This window comes from Chiloscyllium punctatum, chromosome 26, assembly GCF_047496795.1.
Source record: "Chiloscyllium punctatum isolate Juve2018m chromosome 26, sChiPun1.3, whole genome shotgun sequence".
Taxonomy (NCBI): Eukaryota; Metazoa; Chordata; class Chondrichthyes; order Orectolobiformes; family Hemiscylliidae; genus Chiloscyllium; species Chiloscyllium punctatum.
This window is the reverse complement of record NC_092764.1, coordinates 44520805-44538850: the sequence shown is the minus strand read 5'-3', so window position 1 is coordinate 44538850 and position 18046 is coordinate 44520805. Positions and strand designations below refer to the sequence as shown.

Genomic DNA, 18046 nt, shown 5'->3' with positions numbered 1-18046 from the left:
CAAATCTCCCTGCCAGTATATTAATGCCCTTCCAATTCAGGTGCAATCCATACTTCTTGTACAGGTCACTTCTATCTCGAAGAGATTCCAATAATCCAAAAATGGGAACCCTTCTCCCCTGCATTAGCTCCTCAACTATGCATTCATCTGCTCTATCCTCATATTCCTACCCTCACTAGCTTGTGGGACTGGGAGTAATCCAAATACTAATGCCTTCAAGGACCTCCTTTTTAAATTCCTGACTAACTTCCTATATTGTCTCCTCAGAATCTCATCGTTTTCTTTTCCTATGTCATTAGTTCCAATGTGTATAACAATCTCCTGCTGGTTGCTTTCCCTTTTGAGAATATTCTGCTCCCTCTGCAAGAGAGGGTTACCTCAGGTTACAACAGGATCTTGACCAGATTGGCCAATGGGCTGAGAAGTGGCAGATGGAGTTTAATTCAGATAAATGCAAGGTGCTGCATTTTGGGAAAGTAAATCTTAGCAGGACTTATACACTTAATGGTAATGACCTAGGGAGTGTTGCTGAACAAAGAGATCTTGGAGTGCAGGTTCATAGTTCCTTGAAAGTGGAGTCGCAGGTAGATAGGTTAGTGAAGAAGGCATTTGGTATGCTTCCTTTTATTGGTCAGACTATTGAGTAAAGGAGTTGGGAGGTCATGCTGTGGCTGTACAGGACATTGGTTAGGCCACTGTTGGAATATTGCGTGCAATTCTGGTCTTCTTCCTATCGGAAAGATGTTGTGAAACTTGAAAGGGTTCAGAAAAGATTTGTAAGGATGTTGCCAGGGTTGGAGGATTTGAGCTATAGGGAGAGACTGGGACTGTTTTCCCTGGAGTGTCGGAGGCTGAGGGGTGACCTTATAGAGGTTTACAAAATTATGAGAGGCATGAATAGGGTAGATAGGCAAAGTCTTGTCCCTGGGGTCGGGGAATCCAGAACTAGACTGGAAATAGGTTTAGGGTGAGAGGGGAAACATATAAAAGAGACCTAAGGGGAAACTTTTTCACACAGAGGGTGATACGTGTATGGAATGAGCTGCCAAAGGATGTGGTGGAGGCTGATACAATTGCCACATTTAAGAGGCATTTGGCTGGGTATATGAATAGGAAGGGTTTGGAGGGATATGGGCCGGGTGCTGGCAGGTGGGACTAGATTGGGTTGGGATATCTGGTCAGCATGGATGGGTTGGACCGAAGGGTCTGTTTCCATGCTGTACATCTCTATGACTCTATGATATCTTTGATCCTGGATCCAGGGATCCAAAACACCATCCTGGTGTCTCACTGTCGGCCGTAGAAATTGTGAGGGTCCCCTATCACAATTGATTACTTGGAACCTGGCATATTCCTCAATACATTACAACCAGTCTCAGTGCCAGAAATCTGGCTGTCTGTGGTACATTCCCCTGAGAGTCCATCACTCCCTCCTTTTTCCAAAACAACATATTTGTTTGAGATGGGGATAACCACATGAGATTCCTGGAAGTTATGACACAGTTTCCATGCTTTATCCTAATTTATCCACGATCAACCTTTCCACCTTTACTCTCATTGTCTACCATTCCCTGAAGCCTCATTGCAGCTTCTTCAGTGAGCTCTCCTTACTCTATTCTTTGCTTAGATACTGTGGTGAACAACTTAATGCTTCATTTAATTTATCTCTAAATTCTCTCAGTTCCTTGTCCAGTCACCATTCTTCCTTCTGCATTCACTGAACACTATGCTATATAAACTCAGCCATGGACAGTCCTTTGATCATGCCAAATCCAAGGTTTTGATTTTTGACAATGCCTTCTCTGAGCTCTGCTTGATCTCTCTTTCTGTTCATGACATCAGTCCTCCTGCATGATTCACAGTACTGCCCCCTTTACTACCACACCTCTTTGAGAAAAACATTTGCTTGCACTTGCTTATCATTCCACCCTCTAACTGCTCTTCCCAAATGCTAGTCCTTTAATTTCCTTGACCCTTATGCTATTGTTGATACCTTCACTTTATTAAATGTTCTTGTCTTTTCCATGAGCTTTGAATATCTCTATTCCTCTTGATTCAGTTTCCACCCCATACCTGTAAGTGTGGGTGCTGCCAAATCAGGTTCTGGATTAGAGTGGTGCTGGAAAAGCACAGCAGTTCAGGCAGCATCGAGGAGCAGGAAAATTGATGTTTCGGGCAAAAGCTCTTCATCAGGAATACAGGCAGAGTGCCTGCAGGGTGGAGAGATAAATGAGAGGAGGGTGGGGGTGGGGAGAAAGTAGCATAGAGTACAATAGGTGAATGGGAGTGGGGATGGAGGCGATAGGTCAAGGAGGAGGGTGGGGGAAGGTAGCAAAAAGTACAATGGGTGGATGTGAGTGGGATGAAGGTGATAGGTCAGAGAGGAGGGTGGAGTGGATAGGTGGAAAGGAAGATAGGCAGGTAGGACAAGTCATGGGGACAGTGCTGAGCTGGAAGTTTGGAACTGGGATGAGGTGGGGGAAGGGGAAAAAAGGAAACTGTTGAAGTCCACATTGATGCCCTGGGATTGAAGTGTTCCGAGGCGGAAGATGAGGTGTTCTTCCCCCAGGCATCGGGCAGTGAGGGAGCGGTGGTGAAGGAGGCCCAGGACCTCCATGTCCTCGGCAAGTGGGAGGGTGGTGTGGTTGATTAGTGCGGGTGTCCCAGAGATGTTCCCTAAAGCGCTCTGCTGGGAGGCATCCAGTCTCCCCAATGTAGAGGAGACCACATCGGGAGCAACGGATACAATTAATGATATTGGTGGATGTGCAGGTAACACTTTGATGGATGTGGAAGGCTCCTTTGGGGCCTTGGATGGAGCGTGGACCTGACCAGGTAGTCACGGAAGTCATTGTTTTTACCTCGCTGCCAAATCAGGATTCAAGAAAGAATCTACCTTACTTTCCATAACCAGAATTTTTTTTGTCATCAATGATAGTAAAGCTAGTCTCAAACTCCAATGAATCTCATCATACAATTAATACAACACAGAACACGGCCACATCTGAACCAGCTCACCAAATATGCAACTCATCTGGTGCCATTCCTCTGACTTCTCTCTGGGACCATGCATATTCTCTCTTATGAAACAAGACAGGCCATTCTGCAATAACACACCTTTCGTCAGTGCGAATTGGCTATAATGCGATTGATGAATTGTGGATGTTATTTGGATAACGTGTACTTTCTACTGAACGGGTATAGCAATTTTCTACTAGCGCAATTTTCTGTAGTGGTTTTCCATAGCATGAGGAAATAGCTATCGCGTTATAGCACAACAACCTATAGCCATTTTCACCACACTCTTAAGCAGTGCTTTTCAAACCCTAAACACTTGCTGCATGGTAAAGATTTTCCTCATATCACTTTTACTTCTTTTACTAGTAACTTTAAATCTGTGCCTTCTTGTTCACAATCCTTTCATGAGTGGGAACATTTTTATCCTATTTACCCCATCCAAATCACTCATATTTTTGAACATTTTGGTCAGATCTCCTGATCTGAGATCTCTAAATTTCTTCTTTAAAGAGAATTGTTTCAGGTTCTCAGCTCCATTTTCCTAAATGATATTGCTCATCCCTGGACTCATTTTTACAAACCTCTTCTGCACTCTATCCAATGTCTTCACTTCCCTCCTACAGCATGGTCCCCTGAACTGGGTGCAATATTTCAATGCTTTTAAGTTTCATGGTTAAAAATCACATAGGTTATGGTCCAACAGGTTTAGTTGGCAGTACAAGCTTTTGGAGTGTTGCTCCTTTGTCAGGTAGCTACAGTGCTTCCAAATAAACCTGTTGGACTATAACCTGGTGTTGTGTGATGTTTAACTTTGTCCAACCCAGTCTAACACTGGCACCTCCACATTTGTGTTTCATGCCAGCAGCAAATTTAAAAAATATGTTTAGTACATCAAGATTATTAACCTAGATCAAGAAAAGCAACTGTTGCAACTCTGACTGTAGAGGTCTCCACGATAAACATTGTCCCAGCCTTAAAGGCATCTATTAATCACTAGTCTCTGTTTCCTGTCACTTAGCCAATTCTGTATCCATGCTGTTATTGTCTTTTTGTTGCATGAACTCGAACTATCCTCACATGTCAGTTGTGTGGCATTGTATCAAATGGCTTCTGGAAGTCATTTAACTGCTTAATTTCTCTCTTTTCATCAATTCCTTCAGCTCCAGCTGTAAGAAGCCTAGAGATTTGCTTGTTTGAAAATTGAAATTGTTTGCTTCAACCTCTGTCTCCTCTTCATCTAATAATTCCCAGTACAGCCTGGACTTTGTTCTAGTCTGGATGCCATTATCATTCTCCAATCTTCCTTCCACTTCCCCTTAGGTGACACCAGCTCTATCACATGACACTCATCTATTGCTCCTTTAATTTTGTTCCTAGTGAAATTCTCAGCACACAATCATTGCTTCAATGCTCTTTAGCATCAGTGATGATCATCCTGATGCTGTCCATCCACAACAGATGGTCCGCTTCCCCTGATATGTACAATTCCAGATCTCATTTTATCTCCAAGTTATGCAGACTCCAGCAGACCACAGTTTATCGGGGACATATTTAATACTCTCTCTGTGTGGCTGCTCAAAACTTGGTCACTTTTTGTAAACAAACCATTCCTGGACATCAGCAGTTCAGGAGGGCAGCTCAAGATCACCACCAGCTTCTCAAGAGCAACCCGGGATAGGCAACAGGTACCGGCCCAGCCAGCGTCACCCATGAAAGAATATTTGCCATAAAACTCTTCAAATGTCTCTCACGCTGGAACTGCACAAAGCTGATCTTAATCTTATTTATGCAGTCGATAGCATCACTTTGTCCGTGCTACCTTCTCCCACATCCACATGGCTACCCGCTCTCCCAATTCCAGCAGCCAACAAAGGGGGTGGGCGCTGTAGGAATGTCCCCTGACTAGACAGAGGAGACATGAACACCTCTACTTTCTGTATCCCCTGAGCTAGAGGGTCGGAAATCCGTCAGCCTCCCTTGTCTCTGAACATCAAGGCAAATTGAACCCACAGAGTACCATCATGAGGGAAATCTCATGCAGAATGGAACCAAGCCTCCAGTTTCTGCCAGATTTATGTTGGATGGTGCTGCTGAACTTTTTTGGAGTTGGAATGGAGAACCTCTGAGTGTGTGTATCTCTCTCTCTCCAACTTTGTCGCTGCAGTGAGTGAGCTGACAGTGAGAGCGGTTCAGACTGGGGCAGACACTCCGCCCATGCTTCCACCGCACGCACGTCCTTTCCGGACCGGGGTTGGTGCTGGGGAAGGCTGATCCTCAGCATCTTTCCCCGACTCGCGGGGCCCTCACCTGATCCTTCCCACCCTCCCAGCCGGGGAGAGAGCAGCTTTGGAAGGAGGTCCCTCCCCGGGCTGATTTGAGTGCTCCTTGCCTTCCGCACGATGGAGGAGCCGGCCAGTGCCCTGCCGCTGTCGGAGGCGGAGATTGAGCGGCGCTCCATGGCCGAGGAGGATCCGAACGGTAACGAGCACGGAGCCGGGGCGAGGAGCAGCACGGTACCGCGCTGGGGACCACAGCACGCCGGGGCCAAGGAGCTCGCACAGCTTTACTCACCAGGTAAACAGGGGAGCACTCCGGGTACACCCACTCACCCACCCCCTGGGCACACTCACCCCAGTCAGGGCTGGCGACAAGGCAGTACCCATACCATACCAGCCCAGCCCGGCTCGGCTCGGCTCCTACCCAGCAAGTACCACTTGGTGCTTTCCCCTGACTGGCTCCAGAACAGAGCAGAAACGCCATGACAACAGGTAGTCTCTGGAAGTTTAACCAGAGGACGTGACACTGACCCTTTAACAGCAAACCAGAACTAATCAAGTTGTTTCCCCCCTTTTCTTTTGCCCCGCTGTAACGCTCCACCACTTCTCTGGAAGGTGCAATGGTCCATGTTTCTACCCCTTGCTGCTTTCAAAGCATCTGTATCCGAACTGTACAGGGAGCCGCTGAGTTCAGGATTTTGATCGCTCCATTGCATTGTCAGGGTGGTCAAACTGGGACACCGAGGTGGCTAAGTTATTGGAGCTTGCAGTTTAGATAGTGCTACCGCATCATGTGTGAGGGTGGTGGCACCCCCTGGGCTTTGAATCAGATGTTTGTGGGTCCAAGTCCCACTGCAGAAACTCGGGCAGACCATTTTGCAGACACTCCAGAGCTCTATTTAGAGAGTGGCCCAGTGTCAAGGATGGCATCTTTCTGATGAACCAGTCTCCCAGATGGGCCAAGAAGATCCCACAGGTGCTATCCTGAAGACGTGCAGGGAAGTCCTCTCTGGCGTCCGGCCCAATATTTATCCAAAACCAATTTCTCAAAACCAGGTGGTCAATAATCATTATCACATTGTCATTTTCTCTGTGCACATTAGCTGCATTTCCTACATTATGAATGACTATAATTGAAAAAGTAATTTGGTCATGAAGCACTGAGATATGCTGATGCTGTAAAAGGAGCCATATTAATAATGCAAGTCTAGCTTTCAAAAAAATTTGGTTTTTAATGTTGCTGACAGGAAGTGGAGTCTTAAAACACAATTGATTAACACAAGTGAGGAAGTTTGGGCGTGTGACTTTTTGATGCAACAACACCAATTTGCATTCATTTTGTGCCGAGCCAATATAAAATGTCTCAAAGCGATCTTAAAAGAAAATGTCATACGGAGCCATATAACATATTGGGACAACCTTTTGCTGTGTGCAGTTAGGTTTTAAGGAATATATTAAAGGAGGAAAGATAGGTAGAGAGGCTTAAGGAATAAATTCCCTGAGCCTTGGGGTCGAGCCAGATGAAGGCATAGCCACTGCTGGTAGAGTGATTTATGTAAGAGATGCTCAAAGGACTGGAAATTAGAGGCATGCAGATATCTTGGCAGATTGTAGAGCTGGACGAGACTACAGAGACAGGGAGCGGTCAGACTGTGGAGAAATTTGAAAACAAAAAATGAGTTTTAAAACTGAGGCATTGCTTACTTGAAGACCAGTAGAGAGCAGTAGTAATTAATGGATTGGTCTCAGTGCAAGTTAGGGCAGGGACAGCACAATTATGGTGAGTAGAATGTGTGAGGCCAACTAGGGGAGTGATGGAATAGTTGAATCTGAAGGTAATAAAGCATGGATGTGGGTTTGAGCAACAGAAGAGTTGAAGTACGGGCAGCGATGAGTGATATTGTTGAGGTGGAAAAGACAGTTTAGTGACAGTATGGACATGAGATTGAAAATATATTGTGGGGACAGATATGAGACTGAGGTTGTATACAGTCTGGTTGAGGCCCAGATGTTGCTGTGAGAGAGATGGAATCAGTAGTGAGAGAATTGGAATTCTGGCAGGGACTAAAAATAATCTATGAACATATCATCAAGGAACAAGACGAGGCCACTTGGCCATTCAATAAGATCATAATTGATCTGACTTTAACCTCAACTCGACATCCCTGCATATTCTCAATAACCTTTCAACCCCTTGGTAACAAAGAATCTATCTACCTCTGCCTTAAAGATATTTAAAGATTGTGCATCCATCTACTAAAAACAAATGACATAATGTCATTAACATTGCTGTCAACTAGTGAATACAAAGAGGAATGAATTGACTCATCCAGTGATGCTGAGCAAGGATAGTATATATTGGATTTCTGGTGATCTTGAATGGATACATACCTCTGTCTAGAATTAGTGGTGCTGGAAGAGCACAGCAGTTCAGGCAGCATCCGAGGAGCGGTAAAATCGATGTTTCGGGCTTTTGCCTGAAATGTCGATTTTACTGCTCCTCGGATGCTGCCTGAACTGCTGTGCTCTTCCAGCATCACTGATCCAGAATCTGGTTTCCAGCATCTGCAGTCATTGTTTTTACATACCTCTGTCTAGCCTGTCCCCCCTCAGTACAACTGTGTGAAGTGGATTCACTCAGTTGGCATTACTGTAAGGGAAACCACTTGAATTACCCTCTGATTCTATTTTTAGTAACAATAGGAATTGATACCAGTGGTGGGAAGTTGATGCGACTTCTGTTCTTGAAGGGCACATCCACTTAAAAAAAAAGGAGCGCTTACAGGTACAAGATTCCACAGAGGAATCCTATAAACAATAATATTATTTGGAAAACACATCATCTTGGGACACGTTGCTGTGCAATCCTGCAGTTGTCTTCTGTTTGAATCTTTTACTATTGTAGCTAAGCTATATCTTTGTTGAATTGGATTTGTTTAGTCCCAAATGATGCTATGCTGAAGGATCTCTGGTTTATCAAGCGTCTATGATTGACAGTTTCTCAGTCGCCATACAAAATTATTAGGTTCTGACTTTTGACTGTAAATTAAAACTCTAAATGCTGCAAACTTTAATTAAAGAGCTTAAAATTAAAACTGACAATTTTATTTAAATACATAGACTAAATATAGAGCAGGACAAATACTACTAGTAATGATTAAATTAGAATTCTTCATCAAGCATGAGAATTGTTTTGCCCTTTAACTAAGATTAGAGATCTGCTATTTTAAATATAGTTGAAGATGTCACTAATTACAGGCTTACACCCAATGTTGCCGTTAAGTTAATTCACTGCTTACTGTGGAAGTGAAACTGCAAGTACCTCATTTAATTTCTGATCTGTATTGAATTAGATTATCTCAGTTGGGGTGATGGTTAGGCACAATATTTGGCCTCAGCACCTTTTGGGCTTGGGAATGGAAAATCTTCCATGGTTCTAGTCCCTGATTATAATTTCAAAGCCTCTGCTAGAAAGGGCACATGTTGGACAAGGGTGGGATCTGGGACGCCAATGACGATTCATTTAGTCAAATAAATATTGGGTTTCTGGTGATCAGGAACCGATACATACCTCTGTAAAGCCTGTCTCCCCCTCAGTACTGTTGTGTGAACTGTTCACTCAGTTGGCATTACTATAAGGAAAACCACTTGAATTGCCCTCATGTTCAAGTGACACATATGAATAGGAGAAAGTGAGGACTGCAGATTAGATTAGATTAGATTACTTACAGTATGGAAACAGGCCCTTCGGCCCAACAAGTCCACACCGACCCTTCGAAGAGCAACCCACCCATAAGCATTCCCCCACATTTACCCCTTCACCTAACACTACAGGCAATTTAGCATGGCCAATTCACCTAACCTGCACACTTTTGGACTGTGGGAGGAAGCCGGAGCACCCAGAGGAAACCCACGCAGACATGGGGAGAATGTGCAAACTCCACACAGACAGTTGCCTGTGGTGGGAATTGAACCCAGGTTTCTGGTACTGATTCTGAAGATCAGTTGAAAAATGTGGTGCTGGAAAAGTGCAGCAGGTCAGGCAGCATCTGAGGAGCATAAGCCTTTCGTGAGGAATGTGTTGTTTGGGGGGGGGGGGTGGAGGGAAGAAGAGGAGGGTGGGGGAAGGGGGCTGAGAAATAAATAGGAGGGGGGAGTGGGGTTGGGGGGTGGGTAGCTGGAAAGACGATAGGTGGATGCAGGTGGGGGGGGGTGATGGTAGTAGGTCGGACCGGATGGGGGGGAAGGAAGGTGGACAAGTGGGACAGTTCAAGAGGGTGGTGCCGAGTTGGAGGGTTGGATCCGGGATGATGTGGGAGGAGGGGAGATGAGGAAACTGGGGAAATCGACATTGATGCTGTGTAGTTGGAGCGTTCCAAGATGGAAGATGAGGCGTTCTTCCTCCAGGTGTCAGGTGGCTAGGATTTGGCAGTGGAGAAGGCCCAGGACTTGCATGTCCTTGGTGGAGTGAGAGGGAGAGTTGAAGTGGTCGGCCACTGGTGGTGGGGTTGTTTGGTGTGTGTGTCCCGGAGATGTACCCTGAAATGTTCTGCAAGTTAGTGTCCTGTCTCCCCAGTGTAGAGGAGACCACATCAAGAGCAATGGACACAGTAGATGAGGTGTATGGATGTGCAGGAAAATCTTTGCTGGATGTAGAAGGATTCTTTGGGGCCTTGGTTGGCGGTGAGGGGGAGGTGTGGGTGCAGGTTTTACATGTCTTGCAATGGTAAGAGAAACTGCTGGGAATGGACGATGAGTTGATGGGGGACGTGAACCTAACAAGGGAGTCATGGAGGGAATGGACTCTTCAGAATGCTGATGGGGTGGGGAGGGAAATATATCTGTGGTGATAGGGTCTGATTGTAGGTGGTGGAAATGGCAGAGGATGATGTGCTTTATCCAGAGATTGTTGGGGTGAAAGGTGAGAACTGAGGTGGGGGTTCTACCTTGTTGCGTTTGGTGGGGGAGAGGTTCAAAGGTGGAGGTGCAGGAAGTGGAGGAGATGCATTAGAGGGCATTGTTGATCACGTGGGAGGGGAAATTGTGGTCCCTGAAGTAGAAGGTCTTCTGGGATGTTCTGGAATGGAATTGCTCCTCCTGACGTATATAAATGTTTGAAAAACAAACAGACTGCAAAGGACTGGATAGTCCTGTTCCAGGCAGACATGATGCAAATAGGCATCAGGATCCACTGTATTACTTTCATCACTAACCATGTAATTGCTTAGGAAAGATAAAGAAACAAATAGCGAAAGACAACATGAGTCGATTCAGAGGAAACCCTGAAGTTGATCATAACCAGTTCTGGGAGATCACACTGCATAATTACTGCTTAATGTCTCACCTATCTTTCAGACACAATGATATCAGTGACAGTTTTGGGAGGGATCATAAAGAAAATCGAATACAAAATCAGCAATTAATGCAGGGCAATAGTGGGACCACATATGGAGTATTACTTACAGTAATTAGATTAGATTAGATTAGATTACAGTGTGGAAACAGGCCCTTCGGCCCAACAAGTCCACACCGACCCCTACCCCTTACCTAACACTATGGGCAATTTAGCATGGCCAATTCACCTGACCTGCACATCTTTGGACTGTGGGAGGAAACCGGAGCACCCGGTGGAAACCCACGCAGACACGGGGAGAACGTGCAAACTCCACACAGTTAGTCGCCTGAGGCAGGAATTGAACCCGGGTCTCTGGCGCTATGAGGCAGCAGTGCTAACCACTCTGCCACCGTGCCGCCCAAATGGTCTCTTTATTTAAGGAAGAATGGAAGAAGTTCAGAGAAGGTTTACTAGATTAATACCTGAGTGAAAAGTTGGACAAACTAGGCTTGCATCTTAAGTTTGGAAGAGCAAATGGTGACTTGATTGAAACATATAAGAAGATCTCAACAGTTATTGTAGAAATGATTTTTCCACATGTGGAAGAATCTAGAACTAAGGGTTACTGTTTGTTTACTTATGTCCTACCATCCACCTTTGTCCTTATACCTAATATCTACTGTAGACTGAGCTAAGGACCCAAGCTGAGATGGGATGAAGTAAAGTTCTAAGAGTCTATTGCAAAAACCTCACTCAGTCATCAAACCCTACGATTATGTTTGCATTCCTTCAGCTACATAATGCCTTATAAAAAGAAACATTTCTTTAAGTGCACAGACTCTTATAATAAGCATTGGAATTAATAGTTTGATTTCAAAGTGTCTGTAACCACTTGTAGCAGCTAATCAAATGATGAAATGGATGACATTCTTTGGTGATGATCATTGGTTGTGAAATCAGTCATGCAACACTCTTTCAAGAATGCAAACCCCCAGTCTTATATTGACAGTGAGAGGAAAATAGGACACCAATGATTTGTTTAATTCCTGAAAATTTCTGTCCAAGATTTAAAGGGCAGGGCGTTTAAATGCATGGCAGCTCTTGTTGACATTTGTGTTTGACACATCTTTTTGCCATTTTTGACAATTTCTCTTAATACTTCTCTCAGGTTCTCTCAGGTCCTCTCAATTTTGACAGCTTTATTTGACAGGTCAGTTACCATTCCCAATGAGCTTAACAGTTATTGAGTTAATGGACTGTGTGTGTACATTCATGATTAGTTTCACCAATTCCAAAGGGCAGCTGTGCTCCCCCAAAGATGTCTCAGGGTCATATCCAAAACGGTGTCTTGGCTATTTACAGAAATGTATTAAGATCTCGCGCAGTCTTGCCAAGTTTACACTATAAATTTGAGGTTTTGCACTCCCACGCTACCTGTTCCAAAGATGCTAAATGTTTAACATCATTTCGAGGACTTGTGGTTTGAAGGATCATGGAAAATATTTATTTAGTGTTTTGTGAAAATATCTGAAGCAGTTTCTTTAAAAGACTTCCTAGAGATCAAAACGAACTGGTGATATTGCTTGTATGCTGTAGACTCCTGGTGATGTTGTTTTGAGCAGTGGCTGGTTGGAGACCTAGCTGCCCCTACTTGTTTTACCTGGTTGAGTTGAAGTGAAGCCTGCTATTAAAAGTTGAGTTGGAAGAAAGCTCACTATGAACTCGCTGCCCAGCTGATCTCTCCCATTTCTAAAAAGGAAACTCTCTCTCCATCAGTTCAGAGTGGAATCTAATTGTTCTTTTCAAAGAGTAATTAAAAGAACATCGCAAGCTTGCATTTCTTGGACAAGGTGAGAGTTACAGTGTGACTAACATTGGGGGATTGCTGACAAATCTGTGGGATTTGCTTTCACTGCCATTTGCCATGTGATGAGCTCTGGGTGTGCTTGCTAACAGTTTGTCACCCAAAGTTACCTCATAATAATTCTGGATGTTTGAGCACAAATTGTACATACATTGCTTTACTGTTCTAAAGTTCTGGAGTCAAGGTTATTCTGCTTCTTTAAAACCATGCAGGCAAATGAATACAAATGTCTCTCTCTCCCAAGTAGCTCTGTGGTTAGCACTGCTGCCTCAAAGTGTCCAGGTTCAAATCCACCCTTTGGCGACTGGTTGTGTAGACTTTGTTCTCTTGGTAAATACCTGGGGTCTCAAATTTTATCTATGTTAAACAAAAGGCTTTCTGGTCCTTTTATCAGACTGTAATATAAATTTGGCAGTCTCTTCTAGGAGCTTATATTTCTTAAAATAAATTGCATTTGATTAACCTGATTGAATTGTTTGACTAAGTCATATGGATTTTAAAAAAAAATGCTGCATAATAGACTTGTTACCAAGACTGAAATCTATAGGATTAATAGGACAATGGCAGCTTGAGTATAAAACCGGCTCAGCGAGATATTAGACCTCGACTGTTCTTCATACCTATCGATCTCTAAGACATGGATAAACAGGGCATAATTTTAAAGCTTGCAAATTGTGTCAAACTCAGGGAAGATAGTACCAGACTTGAGGACATCAGCCAATGAAATGGGCAGGCAGCTGGTAGATGCAGTTTAATCAGAGAATTGTATTGCAATAAATGAGAAATGAAGTAATATAATGTTTCACAGCTTTAAAACCTGCTCCAGAGTTAGCAGCCTGAGGAATACTTTTGTACTGTAGTCACTCTTGTAAGAAGGAAAAGCCAACAGTCATTAATGAACTACAAATGTCCACAATAGCAATGTGATAATGACCAGGTAGTGAAGTTTTGGTGACATAGTTTGAAGGAAAAATATTAGCCAGGATAAAGCTGACAGTTCCCCAAATCCTCTTTGAGATTGTGGTACCATCTACATTCTTCTGAGAGGCCAGATGGGGCTCTGATTGAATGGTTTAATTCAAGCACCCCCGACAGTGCAGCATTCCCTTAGCACTTCTTATTATCTTTATATTGTTCTTGAACATGAACTGGGGAATGGAGCTAAACTTTGATAACAAACAGATAGGTCAATACAAATGTTTCCCTCTCCTGGGCTCAGTGGTTAGCAATGCTGCCCCACATTGCCAGGGACCCAGGTTCGATTTCACCCTCTGGCAACTGTCTGTGTGCAGTTTGTATATTCTCTTTGTGCCTCCGCGGGTTTCTTCTCGTTGCCCCAGTTTCCTGTGTCAGTCCAGAGATGTGCAGGTTAGGTGGATTGGCCATGGAAAATGCAGAGTTACAGGAGTAAAGTAAGAGGGTGGTTTTGGGTAGGTTGATGTGATTGGACACAATGGGTCAAATGGACTGCTTCCACGCTGGAAAGACTCTGTGATTTTAAGAATAGTGTGGGTTATCTTAATTTCAGCACTTAACCCATAATCTTCTGACCTCGCCAAGTGCTACAAATGGAGTCAAGGTGACATATAAACGAAACAATACTGGCTCAGACATTCTGAATAGTCACTGCAGCAATGTGGACTGGAGTTATGTGTTGGAAATGTGCAGAAATCCTGAGGCAACTAACTCTCTGGGAATTATCTGGCGAAGTTGATAACACTGAAGGACATTCCCTTGAATCTGGAACTTTCTAAAGTCATCCCCTAATTCCAGAGTATGAAGGGTTCCAACTCACTTAAGTTTAATAGCTACCCAGGAAAAATTAGATGATAAAAAACCACTTTTAACACCTGCAGAAGACTATTAAACTACACTGACCATCACTGCCCCTCCCGACCCGTGAACAGCATTTGCTCTCCAAACCCAACACCTTGCAATGATGGCTCTGACAATTTCCCTCCCACCATGACCCAACAACACATCAACCCAAACCAATAACCAATACCTGGTGAACCTGACATCATGTCCCAACTAACATCTGCCCCTGCAAAGCATGACAACTCTCCCCTCCACCTCCGCCTCTCCAAAACTGGAGACCTGTGTGAGCCTGATCTCCAAAGCACCTTTGGGGCTGGGGTCTGAAGTTTGTGGGAATTAAAAGTTGTGAAGCTGCCTCAGGATCCTGACACCTGTGGGACAGTTTCAAACTTTGAAAGGAGTGACAGTGGGTTGGGGCAAAGGGCAAAAAATGTGAAACATGGTCATTGCTAATTACTAGTTCCTTTAAGGGCCAATCAGTTTGAGATTGAATTTCTAAAATCTTTTTCTGGTGAACCCAAACAGTCTTGTGGCATAATTGTTGAATCTACCGTGGAGTCCTGGTAATTTGCTTTGCGTTAGTTTTTAAATTTATCCTGCGGTTTCAACAAGTGCTGTTCCCACCCTTAGGTCCATGGGTGAGTTCCATTATGTTTCCCATCAAAGTTAAAATGGCTGCCACCTGCCCATGCTGCTGGAACCAGGAAGACATCTTCCCTTCTGGACTCCCAATGCCTCTAATTGGACGCTGGGCTTACCACTTGGCCAATTTGGCTTGCTTGCACTAAACATAACATTGTGAGCACAATGCAGCTCTGGTACCTAGGAATACATCTGGATGCCAAGTTCCTGACCCCATTTTGAAATTCTGGCCTCAAATGTTTGCTAAGTTTTCCTCCTCAGAAATCCATAAAACCCTTTCTGCAATGTTTTATAGTGAAAGCTGTCACTCGCAGCAGAAAAACAGAAGAGAAAGCAGCGCCTATTCAAACTACATTTAAAGAAATAAAGGTGTCGTTGCTGTGATATTCCGGGAAAATGGTGAACAATTATTACAGAGCAAACAACCATGTGATAGAAAACAGACTATCTGTGCTTTTGTGATGTGTTTTGAGAGAAAATATTGGCCCATCCACCAGGGATAACTCTTAAGGTATTTTTTGAAATATTGTCATAGTATGTTTTACATGACTCAAGCAGGCAGATCAGGTCCTCTGTTTAATATCTCCGCTGAAAACAGTCTGTCCAACAGTCTGACACTCCTTCAGTAATGCACTGCAGTGTCAGTCTTGATTTTTATGTTGAAGCCCTAGCGATGGAACTTGAGCTTGGATCCCTTCGACGCAGAGGCGATCGTGTTACCAACTGAACCGTAGTAAATGACTCTGGAAATTTTATACCTTCATTGGCTTAGATTGTGATTTAATGGCAAGATTTTAAAGTTAGCTGATGATATTGAGTATTGTTGTGAAGCTAATTTTTTGCTTTGTGCATTGTTTAAAAAAAAGTCATACCGTTCTATTTACAGAAAAGAATATTTGATCTCATCCATGTCTCTACTGAAGTGAAATTATAAACTGGTGACAGCCAGATTTCAAAACGTCCTGGAGTAAATTAAGTGAGGTCAAGTTTTAAATGTGAATAACCATGCCTTTATTAACTTGAAAATATCTGATGTGCAAATTGTCCTTCCCCATATTAACATTCTTTACTTATTGGGTGTAAAACCTGACATGAGACTTAAGTCAATGTTTTGCGATTACTGCATGGTCCCATAATTCAAATCTGTTGAGCTTTGACCTCCCATAACAATTAGTTAGTCATAGGGTGGACAGATTAACAACTCTCTGAAGTCTTAAAATCATTTACAGGTAAGATTTGTTTATTGCAAAACTGAGCATATTGAGTATAACGCTGCTGCATAGAGCACACTGCATCAATCAGTCTTTAAGGATTACATATGGGTCTGCATTCGGCTTTCAAGTACCTTTTCAGATGCCTTTGTTTGCCTTCATGATGTAGCTTGATGAATGTTTTGAGGTAGCAACAGCTTGCAGGTAAGATGGTAGAAAAAAATATCATGAGGAGCTGTAGCTGTTGGCGAAATGGCAGGGTGGGGGTAGAATAAAAGACACCCAACCAAAAGAGGAAAGATTAGAAGGGATGATCAGAAGTTTGATCAAAGAGTTGAGTTTTAAACATTTTAAAGGAGTTGACAGAGGTAGCAAAGTAGAGATGTTCAGGGAAAAATTGCCAAGTGTGGGGCCTCAGTGAATCTAACAACATTTTGGAGGAGTTGATAGAAGAGATCTACAATTAGTTGCGCAGCTAATTTTGATAAAAAGCAGTCCCCACACCCGATTCTGTTGGATAATCTAATAAGGGTATTAGATTCCATCTTTAGGAGTCTATAACTATTTCTTCATTAAGCGACTCTTGTGAAATGACTTATTTTTCAAAATTATTATACGCCTAAACAGAAATCGCTGGAGAATCTCAGCAAGACTGGCAGAAGTTCTAAAGAAGGATTAGAGGACTCGAAATGTTAACTCTACGTTCTCTCCACAGGTGCTGCCAGCCCTACTGAGTTTCTGCAGCAATTTCTGTTTTTGTTTCAGATCCTTAGCACCGCAGTTCTTTGTATATTATCATAGGCCAAGCTTTGCTGCTAGTGAGTGAAGGATGTTAATATAGGAAATTGGCCAATTTTCAGCATCAAATATTTTCAAATCAAAAAAAGCATGATTAAAACGCAGGGTAAGTTTTCTTTGTCATTGAGCTGCTGCACTCTGAAATCTTTTCCTCAAAGCTACCTGATAATGAAACTCTTGAATGTTGTGGTACTTTGTCAATACTAGCTGCATTTAAGGGATATCTGTTGTAATCACTTTCCATAATAATCTGGGGAGGTAGATGGTGATTAGGCCACAGCCAGTGAGCTTCTTCAGTTTTTTTTTTATGATGTTAATAAATTATTACCTAAATTATTCTGTGACCTCATAATCTGAAACCTTTGTGCCTGGATTTTATGGTCAGTCATGAATGAAAAGTGTCTACTTGCTCCCAGGCATTCTCTGGGCATCTGCATGGTGGTTTGCAGTATTTGGAGAGCCCCAGTGGGGGCTTTGGGATCTTTGTGAAGAGGGCAAGCAATTGTGTACCTCCTAAATCAGACTGAAGAACTCTCAGACATGTGGGCTAAAATTCCCCTAGTGTTGGCGCTATGGAAAAATGTAGCATACTCAGACTGTGGGCATGAATGGGTGTACCATGTGTGCGCTGGGACATGCCCGGTGAGTAGACCACAACACCAGAGAACTGCCAACATTGGTTTAGTGCACAAACTGCCATTTTAGATTTTGCAGATCTAGTTAATGCCCTCTCATAATCACTTCCATTTGAGAATGTGATCAACTGCATTAGGGACCCACCTCCAACTGTTGGTCTTTAAATAGACCATCATGGAACTTTCAGATGAGGTGCTTCTTACTTTCTTCTGCTGTAGAGGAAGTGGAAGGGCTGTGTTGAATGTTATTAGAGAAATTCAGAAAAGCTTTGAGGATTCCCAAGTGGCTGAGAATGTACATTGATAAATGAGCAGTTAAGATTGGAAGTGGACCATAAGCAACAGAGAGGAAAAGATGAAGAAGTGGAGGATGAGGACACTCAGTGGAAGACCCTGCCCATCAAGGGTTTTTGGAGACTCCTCTCCTACCTCGACCTCAGCCAGGAGCA

General features: G+C 43.4%; 1 protein-coding gene across 2 annotated transcripts in view; it reads left to right on the top strand.

The window, feature by feature from the left end:
* The first annotated feature begins 5070 nt into the window (after positions 1 to 5070).
* The window catches only part of LOC140496479 (plasmanylethanolamine desaturase 1), a 144796-nt gene continuing 131820 nt past the window's right edge, over positions 5071 to 18046 (top strand). The window contains exon 1 of one of the 2 annotated variants that reach the window (XM_072596254.1): positions 5071 to 5592. In XM_072596254.1, coding sequence (XP_072452355.1) covers positions 5418 to 5592 — 175 coding nt within the window. In that variant the 5' untranslated portion in view covers positions 5071 to 5417. The remainder of the gene's footprint in view (positions 5593 to 18046) is intronic. The other variant, XM_072596255.1, reaches the window with a different exon arrangement.